The 15,257-nt window shown below is 43.9% G+C and overlaps 1 protein-coding gene across 3 annotated transcripts in view; it reads left to right on the forward strand.

The window, feature by feature from the left end:
* The first annotated feature begins 6,320 nt into the window (after positions 1-6,320).
* Positions 6,321-15,257, forward strand: part of RNASEH2B (ribonuclease H2 subunit B) — a 73,763-nt gene continuing 64,826 nt past the window's right edge. Inside the window, exon 1 of one of the 3 annotated variants that reach the window (XM_057707779.1) lies at positions 6,321-6,651. In XM_057707779.1, the coding sequence (XP_057563762.1) occupies positions 6,588-6,651 (64 nt within the window). In that variant the 5' untranslated portion in view covers positions 6,321-6,587. The remainder of the gene's footprint in view (positions 6,652-15,257) is intronic. The other 2 variants (XM_057707777.1, XM_057707775.1) reach the window with 2 other exon arrangements.

Raw genomic sequence — 15,257 nt, forward strand, 5'->3', positions numbered from 1 at the left:
TGGGAAGCCCAACCCTGACTATTTTAAGTTGCAACCCACCTTGTCCTCACAAGCCCCCTTGCCCTGTTGTATTTCATACACAGTAATAGCCCTCTTCTGTTGCACTACTGAATGTATTTATTATTTGTCCGTCTGTCTCCCTCTACTAGATGTAAACTCTAGGAGGGCAGGCATTTTTATGTTTTATTTACAGCCCAAGCTACCACAGCAGTGTCTGGCACAGAGTAGGTGTAATAACATTGTAGAATGAATTTAGATGGGCCCACTGAATTTAGACGGGCCCATGTGGGGAGAGAGAGAGAGAGAATGAGAGGGACCAAGCAGCAAATACAGAGTAACCAGGAGTGTTATTGCATCATTAGGCTATTTCCTGCCTTTTGTCAGAAGCTCATAAAAACTGAAGTTTGTAAGCACTTTTAAAGGACAATCAATTTATTAACTTCTTAAAGAATTAGGAATATTTAATAAACTAATGAAGACTAAATTTTCAGGAATGTCACATGGTCAATGTAATTACAAAAGTCAACATGAAATTGAATATTACTCTGTAGAAGATGCAGCAGTTCCTCTTTAAATAGCCAGTCATTACTTATTTTTGTTGTTGAACAAAACACTGGGTGGAATTCACATTACCAGAAAAATTTTTAATCTTTTGCAACACATCAGCCATATTTAGCAGTTGCAGTTGCTATTTTCAGCTAGTTCAACAGAATTAGTTAATAAAATATCTTACTATTTGAAGAGTATTTTACTTGTAGGCAGAGAACAGCAGAAATATACTGTCGATGTTATAAATGTGTATATTTTAAGCCTCTTAATTATGAAATTATTAGTAAAAGCAATCAGGACTTACCAAAAAAAGAACCAGAATATTATTGTTTTAGCACCTAGAAGGAAGCACAGAGTTAAAAAAAAAACCTAGAAAATAATATTGCAATTATCAAATTAAAAATATTAACTGAACAATTTTGGAAAATATATTAAAGCAGAAAGAAATGATTAAAGGACAACTATGGTAAGATATCAGTCATCAATCTTTTATTTTTATTCTTCTTAGTTGTAGTCATACTCTCTATACAAGTTTGTATCCTGCTTTTGAAAATTAATATTTAAATGAAAAATAGCCAGCATTTTGGCATTTCTCCATTTATTAACTTGTTAGGTAACTCATAGCTTAAAAAATACATCTCAAAACTCTGCACTGTAGAAAATATTAAATGCACATATAAAAGCAAAGTGAGGGATTTTCCTGGTGGCGCAGTGGGTAAGACTCCACATGCCCAATGCAGGGGCCCCGGGTTCGATCCCTGGTCAGGGAACTAGATCACACATGCATGCCACAACTAAGAGTTTGCATGGCACAACTAAGGAGCCTGTGTGCTGCAACTAAGGAGCCTGCCTGCTGCAACTAAGACCCAGAACAACTGAATAAATAAATAAATAGATAAATAAATAAAAATGTGTAACACAGGAGAGGCAAAGAATTCCCCAGAAATTGTTAAACAAACAAGCAAAGTGAGAATAACTAGGACATCAAGTTACTGAAATTTTCTGAAGTCTATAGTGATTGCTTAGGCTGTCATGCAGCAAAATACATAATTATCTGACTATCTGATTCAGTTGAGCATAGTGGTCTAGCTCTATAGATAGTTCAGTTGCAAAAGTACATTTTGGAGCTTGAATTGCCTGAATTTTCTTACTACCTTAATTTTATATAAATGTATACAAAGTTTACAACTGCACAGACACACATACACACAGGGAAATGTGTAAACACAGTGTTAAGCCCAAGACCACCAGTAATACCTCTGTGGTTGAACAAGCCAGTTTGTTACTCACTGTGGGGGGAAGAACACAGGCCATGGGAAGTCAGGGGTGTCTAGTAGGAGGGTGTTGGGCAGAAGCTTTGGAGGGCTGGGCTCTGGCTGGGTGACTTGGGGAGGGTCTGAGGACACAGGGATCCACTCTAGCTTGGGTGCTGTTAGAAAGCAGGGCAATTCCACGATCGATCGGGTGTCTCAGTGAATCTCCTTTACAGGGAGGGGAAGCTGGGGTGAAGATGAAGCTGCTATTGGTAAAGAAATAGCGGTTACAAGCGGCAGTGTTCAGTATTTTGTGCACGGCAGAGTGACCTGTTTTTGTCTTGCTTTGCCCAAATCATGAAGTGGACTTGCTCTGTCTCATTTTGTCGTGGTCTCAGGGCAGCCTTGTCTGAGGCGGGTGTTCTGGGAGATTTGTTTACCGTCCTGGGAGAGTCATGTGATCCAGCAGGGTGCTGCCGGCTAGCTTCTGAATGTCTGGGGCTGCTCTTCTCTCTTTCTCAATAGCTTCAGTCATTCTTGTTGTATAACTGGCAGATCTCACATTTTTTATATGTGGGTATTTGCATATAAAATATGCAATCTTTTGCAACAAGTAGGATCCTGTTTTGGGTTGGGTTGGATAAGAGAGTGAATATAAAGGAAACATTCTCCCTAGAAAGAACAGTTCAGTACTACTGCTTGGTCTGCTTTCTCAACAGTTGGCCCTTTCGAGAGCTGTCGCCTCTCCTCCCCATATTATGCTTCTGTACCGTGTTGCCTTCCCTGTTGTCCCTAGGTGAGCATTTTGACAACAAGACAGAAAACAAAGCAACAGTACTTTCTTAGGATAAAAGTGATGATAAACATGGATTTTCATTCTTATTTTGTTTTGAAAGAAGAATTCTCATAAGTGTTTAATAATCTATGAGAGAAGAAAAAATTATTTCACTACCCTTAATTCAAGCTCTCTCTGTTCTGGTCAGCACTAAGCATTGCTAGAGGTCACTGGACTCTGTTTTTAAAAATTTTCCAAAGTTCCTTCCCCCCCCCCCCCTTTTTCACTAGGAAATGAACATTTCTTATTTCTGGCATTTAGGAGAATTTCTATGTTTCTCTACTCAGAGGTATTAAATGTTGCTGTTCCCTTATTATTCCTTGGAGAATGATCTGCTTGTCTCTTTGCGTAGCATAGATGCCTCAGAGGACTGGGGCGGGGAGGGTGGGGAGGACTCGGGGAGGGAGTCAAGGAAGGGAGGGAATACGGGGATATGCGTATAAAAACAGATGATTGAACTTGGTGTACCCCCAAAAAAATAAAGAAAAGAAAAGAAAAAAAAAAGGAAAAAAAAAAAAAGAGAATGGACTTATGATGGGGGAAAGGAAATAGGAGTGAAAATAGGAGGTAAAGGGGAAAATACAGTAAGTCCCCTACATACGAACCTTCAAGTTGCAAACTTTCAAAGATGCAAACGTGTTCGCATGTCCAGTCATGTATGTTAGTTCACATGTCTGGCATACATTGTCACATGCGTGTGTCCTCTACAAGTGGTTGTGCTTTTGTGTACTTTACTGTACAGTACTGTATAGAGTACAGTAGTACAGTGTCTTTGTTTCAAGCCCAGGATGTCTAGAAGCAAGTGTAAAAGCGGCGATGATGTAGCTGTACTGTACTGTACTTTTCAAAGTGCTGTAGTGTAAGATTAAAAAGGTTTTATCTTTGAAAAAAAATTGTAATATAAATTACATCAAATTTCAAGTACCATATTTTACAAGACGGTGGTGTGGAAAAATTTCCCTTGCATAATAATCAATTGAAGTATCTTTAAGTAACTGATGAAAAAAAATTAATTTATGGAATATTTTATGATATACTAGATGTAATCACTTTGTTCTTATTTATAAAACTTAGGAATGCCACAAGCCACACTGGCTGTTACCATAACTGCCTATCTATCCACATACATGTTTACTCAAAAAATATTTGCGGAGCATATGCTATGTGCCCATACAGCTTTGTCCTAGGCTTTGGGACACTAGGGAAGGAGGGGAGGGAAAGTTAAGAGCCCAATATCTGGGGTGGAATTCCTGCTCTGCCACTTGCTGGTTGTGTGTGTTGGGTAATTAGTTGATCTCTCTAAACTTTACATTCTTTCTCTGTAAAATGTGGGGATCATACTAACATTGGCCCTTAAGACTGTACGGAGGACTGAAAGACTCAGAGTTACATGTTCAGCGCAGTGCTTGTCACAGTTAGTACACAGTGAAAGGCGCTGTTATTTTTTGAGAAGAAACTGGTGAATTATTAGATGCTGTCCTTCCTCAAGGAACTGACTTGACTGAAAGGCTCACTCCCTAGTGAGATAACTGGGAAGACTGGCTCACTCATCCATGGGGAGAGTATTTGGAGGCAGGGAGATGAGTGCAATGAGAAGGCAGTCTCAGTGAGCCTGACGGATGAGGAAAAGCTGTCTAGAAGTGGAGGGTGAGAGAAAAGGCAGAGGAATGAGGCTAGTTGAGAGCAGCGTGGTTCCATCATCAGGAACAGTGTCAAGTGCTGGATGTGACAGAGGGCAGTTTTTTAAGGCCAGACTGTGGTCAAGGTGAGGAGGGAGGGAAGCAGTGGAAACTGTGGCTGGAGGGGCGAGTGAGGACCAGATCTCATGGGCCGTGTGTTCTAAGCTTAGTACCTTGGACTTTACCCTGAGGCCAGTCTCCAACATCACCACTCATCCCTCTTCCAAGGAGGCACTTAAATAATTTTTTTAAGTGGATAAATGAAATTGCTTAGAGATGTCTGTTGCAGCACATTTTTAAAAAAGTCTTCCTCATTGGACCTAAATGTCAGAGAATGAATTATACTCTTTCATAGGACATAGTGACAGTCGTCCACGTGCACCCTGGCCCCTCTTTGATTTTTCTTGCCTTTTCATTCCTCATCCATGCCCAATCCCATTCCCCTCCCTTTTGAAGACACCCATTTCTTATGTGTTTGATATTTGGCCTTAAACGTGCATGTATCCTTCTAAAAGATATAATGTTGTTTTATGGGTGTTTTTCATTTACCTACATGGTTTTCTGCCATAAATCTTTTCCTGCTTCTTTTTTTTCCTCTTCATATAAAGCATCTATGTTGCTATGTGCACATCTAGTTCATTGTGTGTACCTCTAGTTCACTGCTTCAAATTGCTGCATTAGTCCATATATAGTATACACTGCAGCATTTTTTAGAATAATAGTTTGAAATAACCTAAATATTGCACACTAGGGAATGGTCAAGTAACCTTGGTACATTGGCAGTGTGAAATAGCATGTCTCCAATGACAGTTCTGAATGCCACGGGAAACGTTTATGGCAATGTTAAAGGAAAAAAGCAGACAAACTTGTCCTTGCACTGTGAAAGCAACCACATAAAAACACACATTCAAACAGCCAACGGCTGGAAAGGATCAGAGAAAGATGAAAACAGCTCTAGAGCAATACCAATCTGCTGCTTGCCCCAGAGTTGGCATCTGGGTGCCCCTCCTGAACCAGAAAGGCTTCCTCTCTGCCAGGTGTATCCTGCAGTCAACTTCAGCTGCGTTTGTCTCCCTTCATAGGAAAGAGGATTGAAATAAGAATCTTTTCAGGAGGCTGAGATAGATCTAGTGTTGAAACAAAAAAGGGTAAGTACATCATGAGTTATGTATTGTACTTACATTTGTGCAAAAAAAAAAAAAAAAACAACACAGGAACTTGTTTGCGAATGGAAAAATCAGGAAGAACAGACAAGAAACTTTTAATAGTAATTACCCCTGGGGAGGAGGATTGGGGATCTGGGGTAGCAGGGAGTCATACTCTTCTTAAGTATGAGACAAATATTGATTACCTTCTTTTCTAAAACTGTGTACAATTAAGATTTTATTTTTAAAATCTGAAATCCCCAAATTTCATGACTCTTACCTTGTTAAACACCGCTTTTAAAAGTCTTAATTTTAACTCATTACAAATCAACGTCTTCCAAAACAACGAAAAGCACGTTTTGAGCCTCAAACTGTGCCCCTCTTTTTAGTAATGAGGACTAAGCCCACTCAGAGGACCGATTTACATGCATTTTCTTATGAATCACGAAGCACAGCAGATTCTGACATTAATTCCATCGCGGAATGCAAATGAGATCAAGATCCGCTGACGAGGAACAGTTAGGATGAGGCTTCTAAATGAGGCTTCCGACGTGATAGCTGCGGTCCTTCACGTGCATCTGCTCCAGGCTTTTCCTCCCGCTAGGTATGCGCAAGTCCCCCAGCCTCCGGGGACGGCGGGCGTCATCGCCCCGGCAGCCCCACTCCCCAGAGACCCGGACTTGTCCCCCCTGCCCGGCAGCGTGGGGGGTCCCTGGGCCGCGGCCCCTCCTCGCGCGGAGGGCCGCTGGCTGGGCGCGGCGACCGAGCACCCCAGGGCCGAGGCGACCCCGCCCGCCGCCGCTCTGGGTCGCCGCCCCCGGCGCCGCGTCACCGGGCGCCGCGGGTGAGCACCTACCATTGGCCGAGCCGCGGAGGGGAGAGGCCGCGACCCTTCCCCGCCGGTGGGCGACGCGCCAGTGGGCCGGCGGCCTGGGCCTGGCGCTCCATTTAAACCCTTAACCCTGGCCGCTGGCGGGCTCCGAAAACGAAACGAAATTCGCCCCGCGGGCCGCCCCCGGGGCCCCGCCAGTCCCCCCGCGCGCCGCGCTCCCCGGAATCGACGCTTCTCCCGCCATTTGCCATCGGGCTCTCAGCAAGCCGGCGCCGCGAGGACCCCGAGGGCGACATGGCGGGCGGCGCGGACTGCGGAGACGGGGCTCGCGCCCGGCAGCACGTGTTCCTAGTCCCAGGTAAACACGCCCGCCCCGGGGCGGCGGCCCGGCCCGAGAGCGCGCCAAGCGGCGGCGGGGGCGGCGCCCGGGCGGGGTCTTGGCTGAGGCGCCGGCGGCGGCCGGGCGCGCCCCCTCCGGCCTGCGGACCCCGCGCGCGCGCGCCCCAGCTGGTTCCCGGGTCAGCGCAGAGCTGAGGCGCCGTGGCGCAGGCGCTGCGGGCCCCTCGGCCGCTCGTGCGGGACCCGACTGTCTCCCGGAACACGTGGTTCCTCGTCTTGGTCACAAGGGCCCGCAGCTACGCTTTTCAAAACCTCCGCCTTACGCGCAGAAACAGACCGAGCGAGTTTTTTTTCCGGGTCTGGTGGGCCGGAGGGAGCGGCCCCAGGCCTGGGGAGAGCAGCACCGGTTCAGGGCCTCGGGGCCTGCTTGCGAGGCCTGGAGGACTCTCCTTTTGGGGTGTAATTTGGAATCCCGCTGGCTTAGCATATGAGTCCCGCTGGATTGGAACCTAGGATCCAGTGGGTCCGCCTTGGCCTCGGGGCAGCGCTGTCTTAACACAGTCCCTGCCCAGGGACAGGCCTTGGTTTGTGAGGCAGGAGGGAAGCTGGATGGGTTGGGGGCGGGGGGCGTAGGGCAAGGGTGGTTCAAAGAGATTCAGGCAGGTAGCTAAAGACAGGAATGCTGGAGCCGGTAGGAGTGCTGGGGCTTGGGATGATGGACATCAGTTGCCACCCATGATGGCATGAAGTGGCAGAATAAATGGAGTTTGGGACCAGGGAGTGCAAGCCAGAAAGGTTTGGCCTTTTCATAGGATGATACATTGATTTGACGGCGTAACATTGGGTATAAGGGAAACCCGTTGTTTTCTGTATCTGATTTTGAGATTTAGCTCAGCAAATACAGTGTTTTTGTAGTAAATGATGTTCTGATGACGATATAGTTGCCAAGTAATCTAGATTTTTCTGATGGATATTGAAAATTGTTACATGACCATCTGTCAAGAATATTTTGTGTATGTTTAACTTTTTCTCCCTTTATAAAAAAGTATAACACATAAAGTGTACACGTTTAAGTGTGCAACTCAATGAACTTTTCATACGTGTACACTCCTGTAACCATTCCCCAGGTCAAGACCTAGAACTTTTCCAGTGAGCTCCTCTTGCCTGTTGGTAGATAGCTTCAGTAACCTCTGTGCTGACCTGTGTCACCAGAAATTTGTTCCGCCTGTTTGGATAAGTGTGTGTTCCTTTGTACCTGCCGTCTTTTACTCAGCATTACGTCTGTGAGGTCCATCCGCATTCTGTGCAGCAGTAGTCCGGTTTGTGTTTTCTTTGCTGTGTATGTTTTATTGTATGCATATCCATAATATTTATCTCCACTACCGTGGATGGATATTTGGATTATTTCCCGTTTGCAACTATTATGGGCTACACTTCTAAGAACACTCTTTTATGAGGCGTTGGGTAGATGGAAGTGCTCATTTCTCTGCAGTGTAGACCCAGGAGTGGAATCGCTGGTCCTGGATATTGTTATGTTCAGCTTTGGTAGACACTGCTCAACAGTTTTCCAAAGTGGTTGTACCGATTGATACTCCCAGCTGCGTGTGAGAGTTCCTGTTGCTCCATATCTCCTCACTAGAGATGTTTGTAGTTTGTATAGGAGAAGTTAATGCAAAATTCAGAGTTTTCACTGAATCTAGTAAAGGACTACCAGATACATGCTTTATAGAAAAAAAATTCTCTTCTCACTGTTGTCACATTAATTCAGTAAGATTTTAATCATTCAGAATCAAGTGCATTATTTTTATTCAGATACACACAATGGCTGAGAATACTTTGAGTTTCTTATCTTGTTCTATTTAATCAGTATTGAAATTTTTGTTCTTAAAGTATGCTCATCATATTAAACACGAAAACCTTTAAGATAGTTAACTATTGATTGCATCCCTGAAAATTGTAGGTTTAAGATGTCTACTGTCGGCTGGCGAGAAGAATTTCAGTCTAGTTCCTGTTCAAAGCTGAGCTGTACTGTGACCTTCGAACTCATTGGAGGAGGCCGAGCCAGCTGTTACGGAACTGTTAAAAAGAAGAGTGTGGTCAGGCAGGCTGGTTTTGTAGCACTTAGAACTTGAGCTTCTAGAGCCTTGATTCTTCTAGCTGGCCTTTACTGCCACCTGCAGGTCCTGAGTGTACAAATGCTGCTGGTTTGATAGTTAACTGCTGGGCAACTGTGCTCCTCAAACTTGAGGGCATCAGTCAGCTGGGGAGCTGGGCCCCATCTCAGAGTCTCCGATTCAGTGGGGGGGGGGGGGGGGTGCTGAGAATATGCATTTGTGACAAGTCCTCCAGTGATGCTGATGCCACTGGTCAGAGGACACTGCCAGGAAGCACTGCAGTAGGACCAGCCCGAGGGAGCTGGATTGGGAGATAGAAACGGCCAGCCTCAGATTTAGCTGTTTTTATGGTGGATGTGTAAGTACAGGGATGTAAGCACAGGGTGGGAGGCCCATCTCCTGTTGTTTTTTCCAGCAGACGGGAAGTCAGCCCCAGTAAGTTATGCATTTAAGAGATACCCTACCATAGGGCTGTGTTATATCATAAAGGATATAGTGAAGGACATATTAAAACATACTAGTTAGGTCTCTCTGCTGCTTATTTTCAGTTTGTCTGGAAAAGTTGAATGTCCCAGAAAAACAAAAGCCGAAACTTGGAAGGGATACTTGTGAGGTAGTCAGATGTGGGGCCTTGATTTTCATAGGCCAGTGGAGACAGAAATGCCTCCCGTTTCCGCAAGGTAAGCATTTCTTGCAGTTTGGGATGGTCTTAAACTTTTCTCCCACACGGCCTGGAACACTAGCCTATTTGCAGTTTTGGTTACTGTAAAAGACCGTGAACATCTCTACTTTTTGGAATAAGGTAGAATTTTCCATCTCTCTTTGCTGCCCTAAAAGTAAATGTTTAAGTTATATTTTTAATATTTTTCTCTAGTCCAAGTTTTGTATGCTTGTTAGCCCTAATAAGTTGGAGCGGATTCTGATGTGAAAGGCCAGCGGGAACAGATTCACTGAACACAGAAGAGAGGACTGTGTGGACCGCTGCTGTGGCTGAACTCTGTTACTTAGCCATCTCCAAGGAAATGTTAAAGCGTTGGGAAACCCTAACATTACGTGAGGAAAAAGGGAAGGACAGAAATGATCTCAGCACCCACTTAGGCTGAAATCATCCTGCAGTCAGCCCCCTGGTTAAAGAGCCTCCAGGTCAAACTGGACTTCAGATCACATCTTCAACTGTAGACAAGTTTTGCAATAAAGTTATTACCCTTTATTTTATGAAAATACACATTTAAAAATATTTTAGTAAGAGTATTTCTATTTGTTATTTTTCCCCCACAGAGAGCATACGTAATGCCAGGTTTGGGGGGTAGAGGAAGGGGGTGCCCTCTGGGAGATAACCACGGGCCTGCCTGCTCACCTTAGACATTTCAGATACAGTAATGACCCTTTTACGTGAGCTGCCATGATCATCACATGTAATAATATCAGATTTGTCTCTTTTGTGTTCCAAAAGAAACAGAAAAATAGATTTGTATAACTACAAGCTTTAGAACTGTATTCTAATTAAAAAATTAAAAAAGAAATCAAATTTAAAAGGAAAAACTAATTTCCTATTTAATAATGGAGAACATTTATATTATTTCTGATTAGCGACTTGTAGCTTTTTAATAAGCCCACAAGAAACACTTCTGGTTTGAAAAGTAGAAGTTTAAAGTATGAGGCAAAGGAAGAATTACTATAGACCCAAATGACTTTTCAGTGACCCTAAAAAAAAATAAAACTTTTTTTCTCTTTTACCTGAGGGCTCAGAAGAAGACTGTAAGCAAGTTTTTTGTTCTTCATCAACACTGTTTGCATGTATGTATGTTTGTGTTTAGAAACATACCTTGTGGGCTGAAAGCTTCTCTACTTTAAGAAGAGCTTTTTCACCTGGGAGGAACCTACATTAACTTGGCCAGAGATAGGGAACCTGAAGGGTTCAAGTGCTGACTTTAGACAACCTCTGAATCATTCAGCTCAGCTTCTTGGAAGAGTTGTCGTTTACTGAATAGTCTCCTGCAGGCCGTCAGCCGTTAGGGAGTCTCTGAGTTTTCCAGCACAGGGTGTGTTTAACATTTTCCACACAAATCCTGAATCTGGCTTTGTCTTTATGAAACGTTTTTGGAGGGAACCCGACTGACCTTTCTCAGATGGCCACTCACTGGATCAGCTCCCTGTGCTGTCTGAGCACAGTCTGAAGTGGATGGACGTAATCAGTTGCCAGTTGGTATAATCAGGCTGTTTCCAGAGCCTGGTCTTATCCTGCTAGTAATCATTCTAAGGGGACCAGGACGATTATAAGTCAGAACTCATGACTCCCACATATTTATCCTCCAGGGCTGAAAAAAATTCATAAAAGGAAAGTAAGAAGCGTTCATGATGCTTTTTTTCACTTGAATAGCAGAAGAGGGGCTGCATGGGTTTCCCCCATATCCTCTGAGCTTTAACCATGACGTTAAGAAACAAACAGCTCATCAATGTTCTCCAAAGCCTGGCTATAATAAAATACACCTAAAATTCGTTTGTGCTCTTTATGAGTTCTGTATCCTTGGACAAATTGCATGCTCATTGTAAAGGCTCAGTTTCCTCATCTCTGCAGTGGGGAGAACAGTACCGGTCTCATGGGGTTGTTGTGTGTCGAATTACATGTAAGCTCTCTCTTGCACCCCAAGCTCTTAGTCCCCTGGCCTGGGACATGGTAGGCATTCAGTCAACATTTGCTAAAAGAATAAATAGCTCACATTCCGTTTTTCCCTGCAGCCTTTTTTCTTTGCTCACGCTGTCCTTTTTCTTCCCTTTCCACTTTCATCCAAATTCTACCCTTTCTTCAAAGCTTGGTTCAACTTTAGTTTCCATGAAGCTAAGCCATTTGTATGTATCACAAAATGAATTCCAGTGTTCTTTTTTCTATTTCTGCCTTTATTTCACTATTTACTCTTACTACGTGTTTACTGGAACACTTAGTGATATTGGGGTTACACAACTTCTTTTGAGTGCTGATAACTTTGTGTCTGCTTGGACCCCTGCCTACACTTTTCAACATTCTCTGCTTGGCAAATGCTTACTTATCTTTTAAACCCAGTGCAAGTGTCACCTCCTCCAGGAAGCCTTCCTTCTGGGCCCCTCTCCCAGTTAGTGTGCAAGTTAGTGGTACCTCTTCAGCCGCCTACACATTTCATCGTGGTTATTCAGTTAACTGTCATTTTTATATGAACAGGTATGTATTGGACACCCAGTACGTGCCAGTAGCTGGGGAGGATCCAGGCACATTCTCCCCATGTGGCCACCGTTAGCTCCTCAGTGGTGGGTTCGTTGGCCTTAAGCTTCAGAGCCCAACCTTGCCTGGTGCCTCCGAAAGCAAGCATGCTACCTAGGCCTTCCAGCCTTTTTGTTTAGAGGTCCTTTATATTTGCTTTTAAAATATCTTTAAAAGTGCCTTTCTGTTCTAGGTATGATTGTTTGCTAAAGTGGAGTAGGCTCTCTGGTGAAAGGGTCTGATCTGCTCTGAGCCTGTTTTATTACCTGCCTCTGGAACTGCCGGAATCCAGGCTGGCTGAGGGCTCCGCATGGGAGCTGATTTCCCTGCAAGGGCCTAAAGTCCCCACAGCATTTGACGGGACTCTCTGCTGTCATCAGTTGCTCTTTTAACCCCAGTATTGACCATTTAACTCATCAGTTTCACACTTTTCCCCCAATGTTTCTTTTTTTTTTCTTCCAATAACTTTTAAAAATTAGAACAGTAGTACAAACCCAGTGTAGAAATTTTAGTAAATGCAGAAAAATATACGTAAGAAAAGAATTTGTCCATCATCCTGCCTCTCAAAAATAACAATTTCGGAAGTATTTTTTCCAGCTTTTTTGTGTTGTATGTACCCTAGAATAAATTCTAGGGTTCATAAATTTTTTCTCATTTTTCTGTTTCTGCCTTTATCACACCATTTACTCTTACTTCTTATTTGCTGGAACACTGACTAAAACACTCAGGGACATTGAGATTACACAAGACTTCTATCTGGTTCTGTTTACTATACTTATACATAGAATTAGAGAAAGATGGTTAGACTGATTTAATGGAGAACGAGGGGGCTGAAATTTTTTTCTTTTAATGTTGATAAAGACAGAAACTCAGTGACATGAATAAAGCTGACAAAGAGAATCTGTAGGCCATACTTTGAGCATTGAAGAGGCTTCTTATGAGTTTATTTATATTGCAGCAAATATACCGAATAAGTATTGCTTCACAGGGTGGGCAGTACGTATTTGGAATGGATTGTCTTTAAGGGTGGGTAAAGACTGAAAATGCAATCAGAAGCAAGAGGGGTGAAGATAAATTCACAGAATCATAGTGAACATACAGCCAGGCTAGGATGTTTTGAAAGCCGTTTGAGCTTGAATTTTTGAAGACAAGCATGGTTTCCTGCAAACGACCTCGGTGTGTTTGCCATAAATGGGATGCCAGTTTCGATGGACCATGAATCTACCTTAGTATGGAAATTACTGTTTCTTTAGTGTGGGGCCCATGCATCCCGATCATGTGTTCGAAAAACTGACTTATGCTGCTTTAGGACTTCCTTAGCGGGGCCACGTGTTCCTAAGAAGGGCGGGCTGTGTTGGGGCAGGGTGGCGGGATGGTGGAGAGCTCAAGGACCTCTGGAATAGGGTGTTGCAGCAGCCGGAGGTCCAGGGTTTCTGTCTCTCTTAGTGTTAACTTCCTCTTCTCAAACCAACGTCCTCTGATTTGTATAAAATAGGCTGCATACACCCTGCACCAAAGCCTCCAACCTCCTGATGTCTGCTGGGAGGAGCTGCCTCTCTTCTCTTAGTTCTCTGTTACAGTTTTCAAGACAGCTTTGTGACCAGCCCCCTGAGATCACTTGTAACCCCAGCCTCCACCCTCTGGGAGCTGTAGCCAGGGAGGGGCAGGCTGCACTACCAGCACAAGTGGGAGAGGATGACGACAAAGGGTGCTGAGGGGAGAGAGAGCTTTGTTCAGAAGAAGGAAAAGGTGCAGGATGAACAGTACAAAGCCAGCCACTGCCACATGTCACCTGGCCTGTCTCAGCCAAGCATTCTGAGTTTTCTAATAATTAGTGGTCTTTGAGTGGCATAGAGATATGACAGGGGTGTATTGTATGGAGAATTGGGTTTGGCTGTAACTTAAACTTTCCTTCCTTTGCCTAGGTTGATATAATTTTTAGGAAACCCATCTCCTAGACCTGTATCTTCCATCTCTTATACCACTGTAATATACTCTGATGTATGCTATTGTATTTGACCATCCCAGTGACCATGGGAAGTAGTCAACACAAGCTTTATTATCACCACTTTACAAGACTCAAGAGAAGTCAAATAATTTGCCCAACACTCAACAGGAATTAAGTGGCAAAGACCGTCCGCTCTCCCAAGTCCTCCAGGGCCCTGCTGTGTGCGCAAGGCCACTCTGCCAGCTGCTGGTAGTCCTTGTCACGGTGGAAGAGGTGGAAGGACCAGGAAGGCTGGGTGCCCTCCATTATCAGTTTGATGACCAGGAACCAGGCACACCTCCTCTCCGTGAGCCAGTGTTGTCGTTATTGTCAGGTCTATCCTTTCTGCCTCTCCAGAATTTTCCTGCTTCCTGGATATTTCAGGGCCTTGGCTCCATCTCTGTGTGTTGCTGCTCTTTGTGGCTTTGAGTTGGCTACAGACCTGAAGCTCTGCATTAGTTTCTTCTTCAGTGCACAAGCCATTCCTAGAAATATGGCCATTGATAGGTCAGCCCTAAAAGAATGGAGGTTTTATCTTCTATGATCTTGGCAAAGGCCTTTTTCTTCAAAACTTCAAAATGAAAACATATTCTTGGAGGAACCTGTTACTTGGAAATTATTTTTCTAGTGCGTGCCATTCTCTAGCTTTTCTTGGTTTGCCTCCTGTAGTGTTTGAGGAAGCTGACAGCTTCAAAGCTAGGAAAATGACCCAGATCTCTTTGATGGCAGTGCTAACGTCTTGGGAAGGGAAGGCATATACTTATTACTGAAATTAGCATTCCTGGAAGCGGCAAGTAACTTGAAAATTATGCTGATTTGTCTTACATGCATTGTATTTGTGCCCTAGCAAAGCGTTCCCTCGGAGGTATCTGGCAATCAGGCAGAAGGGAACCAGTGGGTCTGAGTATATTCTAAGGACTGCAATCTAAAGAAAATGAACTGAGACCTATTTAGGGCACAGTATTACACGAGCATGAGAGGGATAATCTCTTTCTTTTTTTTTTCTATTGGATCTTCTTAAGAAACCTGAATAGCCTTGATATGGTATCTAAAAATAAAACGAGTGGTGCTTTGATGTCTGTTCTTTCTTCTCCATATAACAGTGGGTGTATGTTTCTCAGAGCTTATCTGCTCTGTGCTGAAAACCAGACAGGGTCACGAACAAATGCCCATTGCTTCCAAGTCATAAGAACACTTGGCAAAAAGGTGGCTTGCTCACTCTCCTGTCTCATGTCTTTGAACTTTAAATGATATGAGGAAACTTGTCTTAACCAAGAGAGGGATAAGAA

Source organism: Hippopotamus amphibius, chromosome 14 (genome assembly GCF_030028045.1).
Source record: "Hippopotamus amphibius kiboko isolate mHipAmp2 chromosome 14, mHipAmp2.hap2, whole genome shotgun sequence".
NCBI lineage: Eukaryota > Metazoa > Chordata > Mammalia > Artiodactyla > Hippopotamidae > Hippopotamus > Hippopotamus amphibius.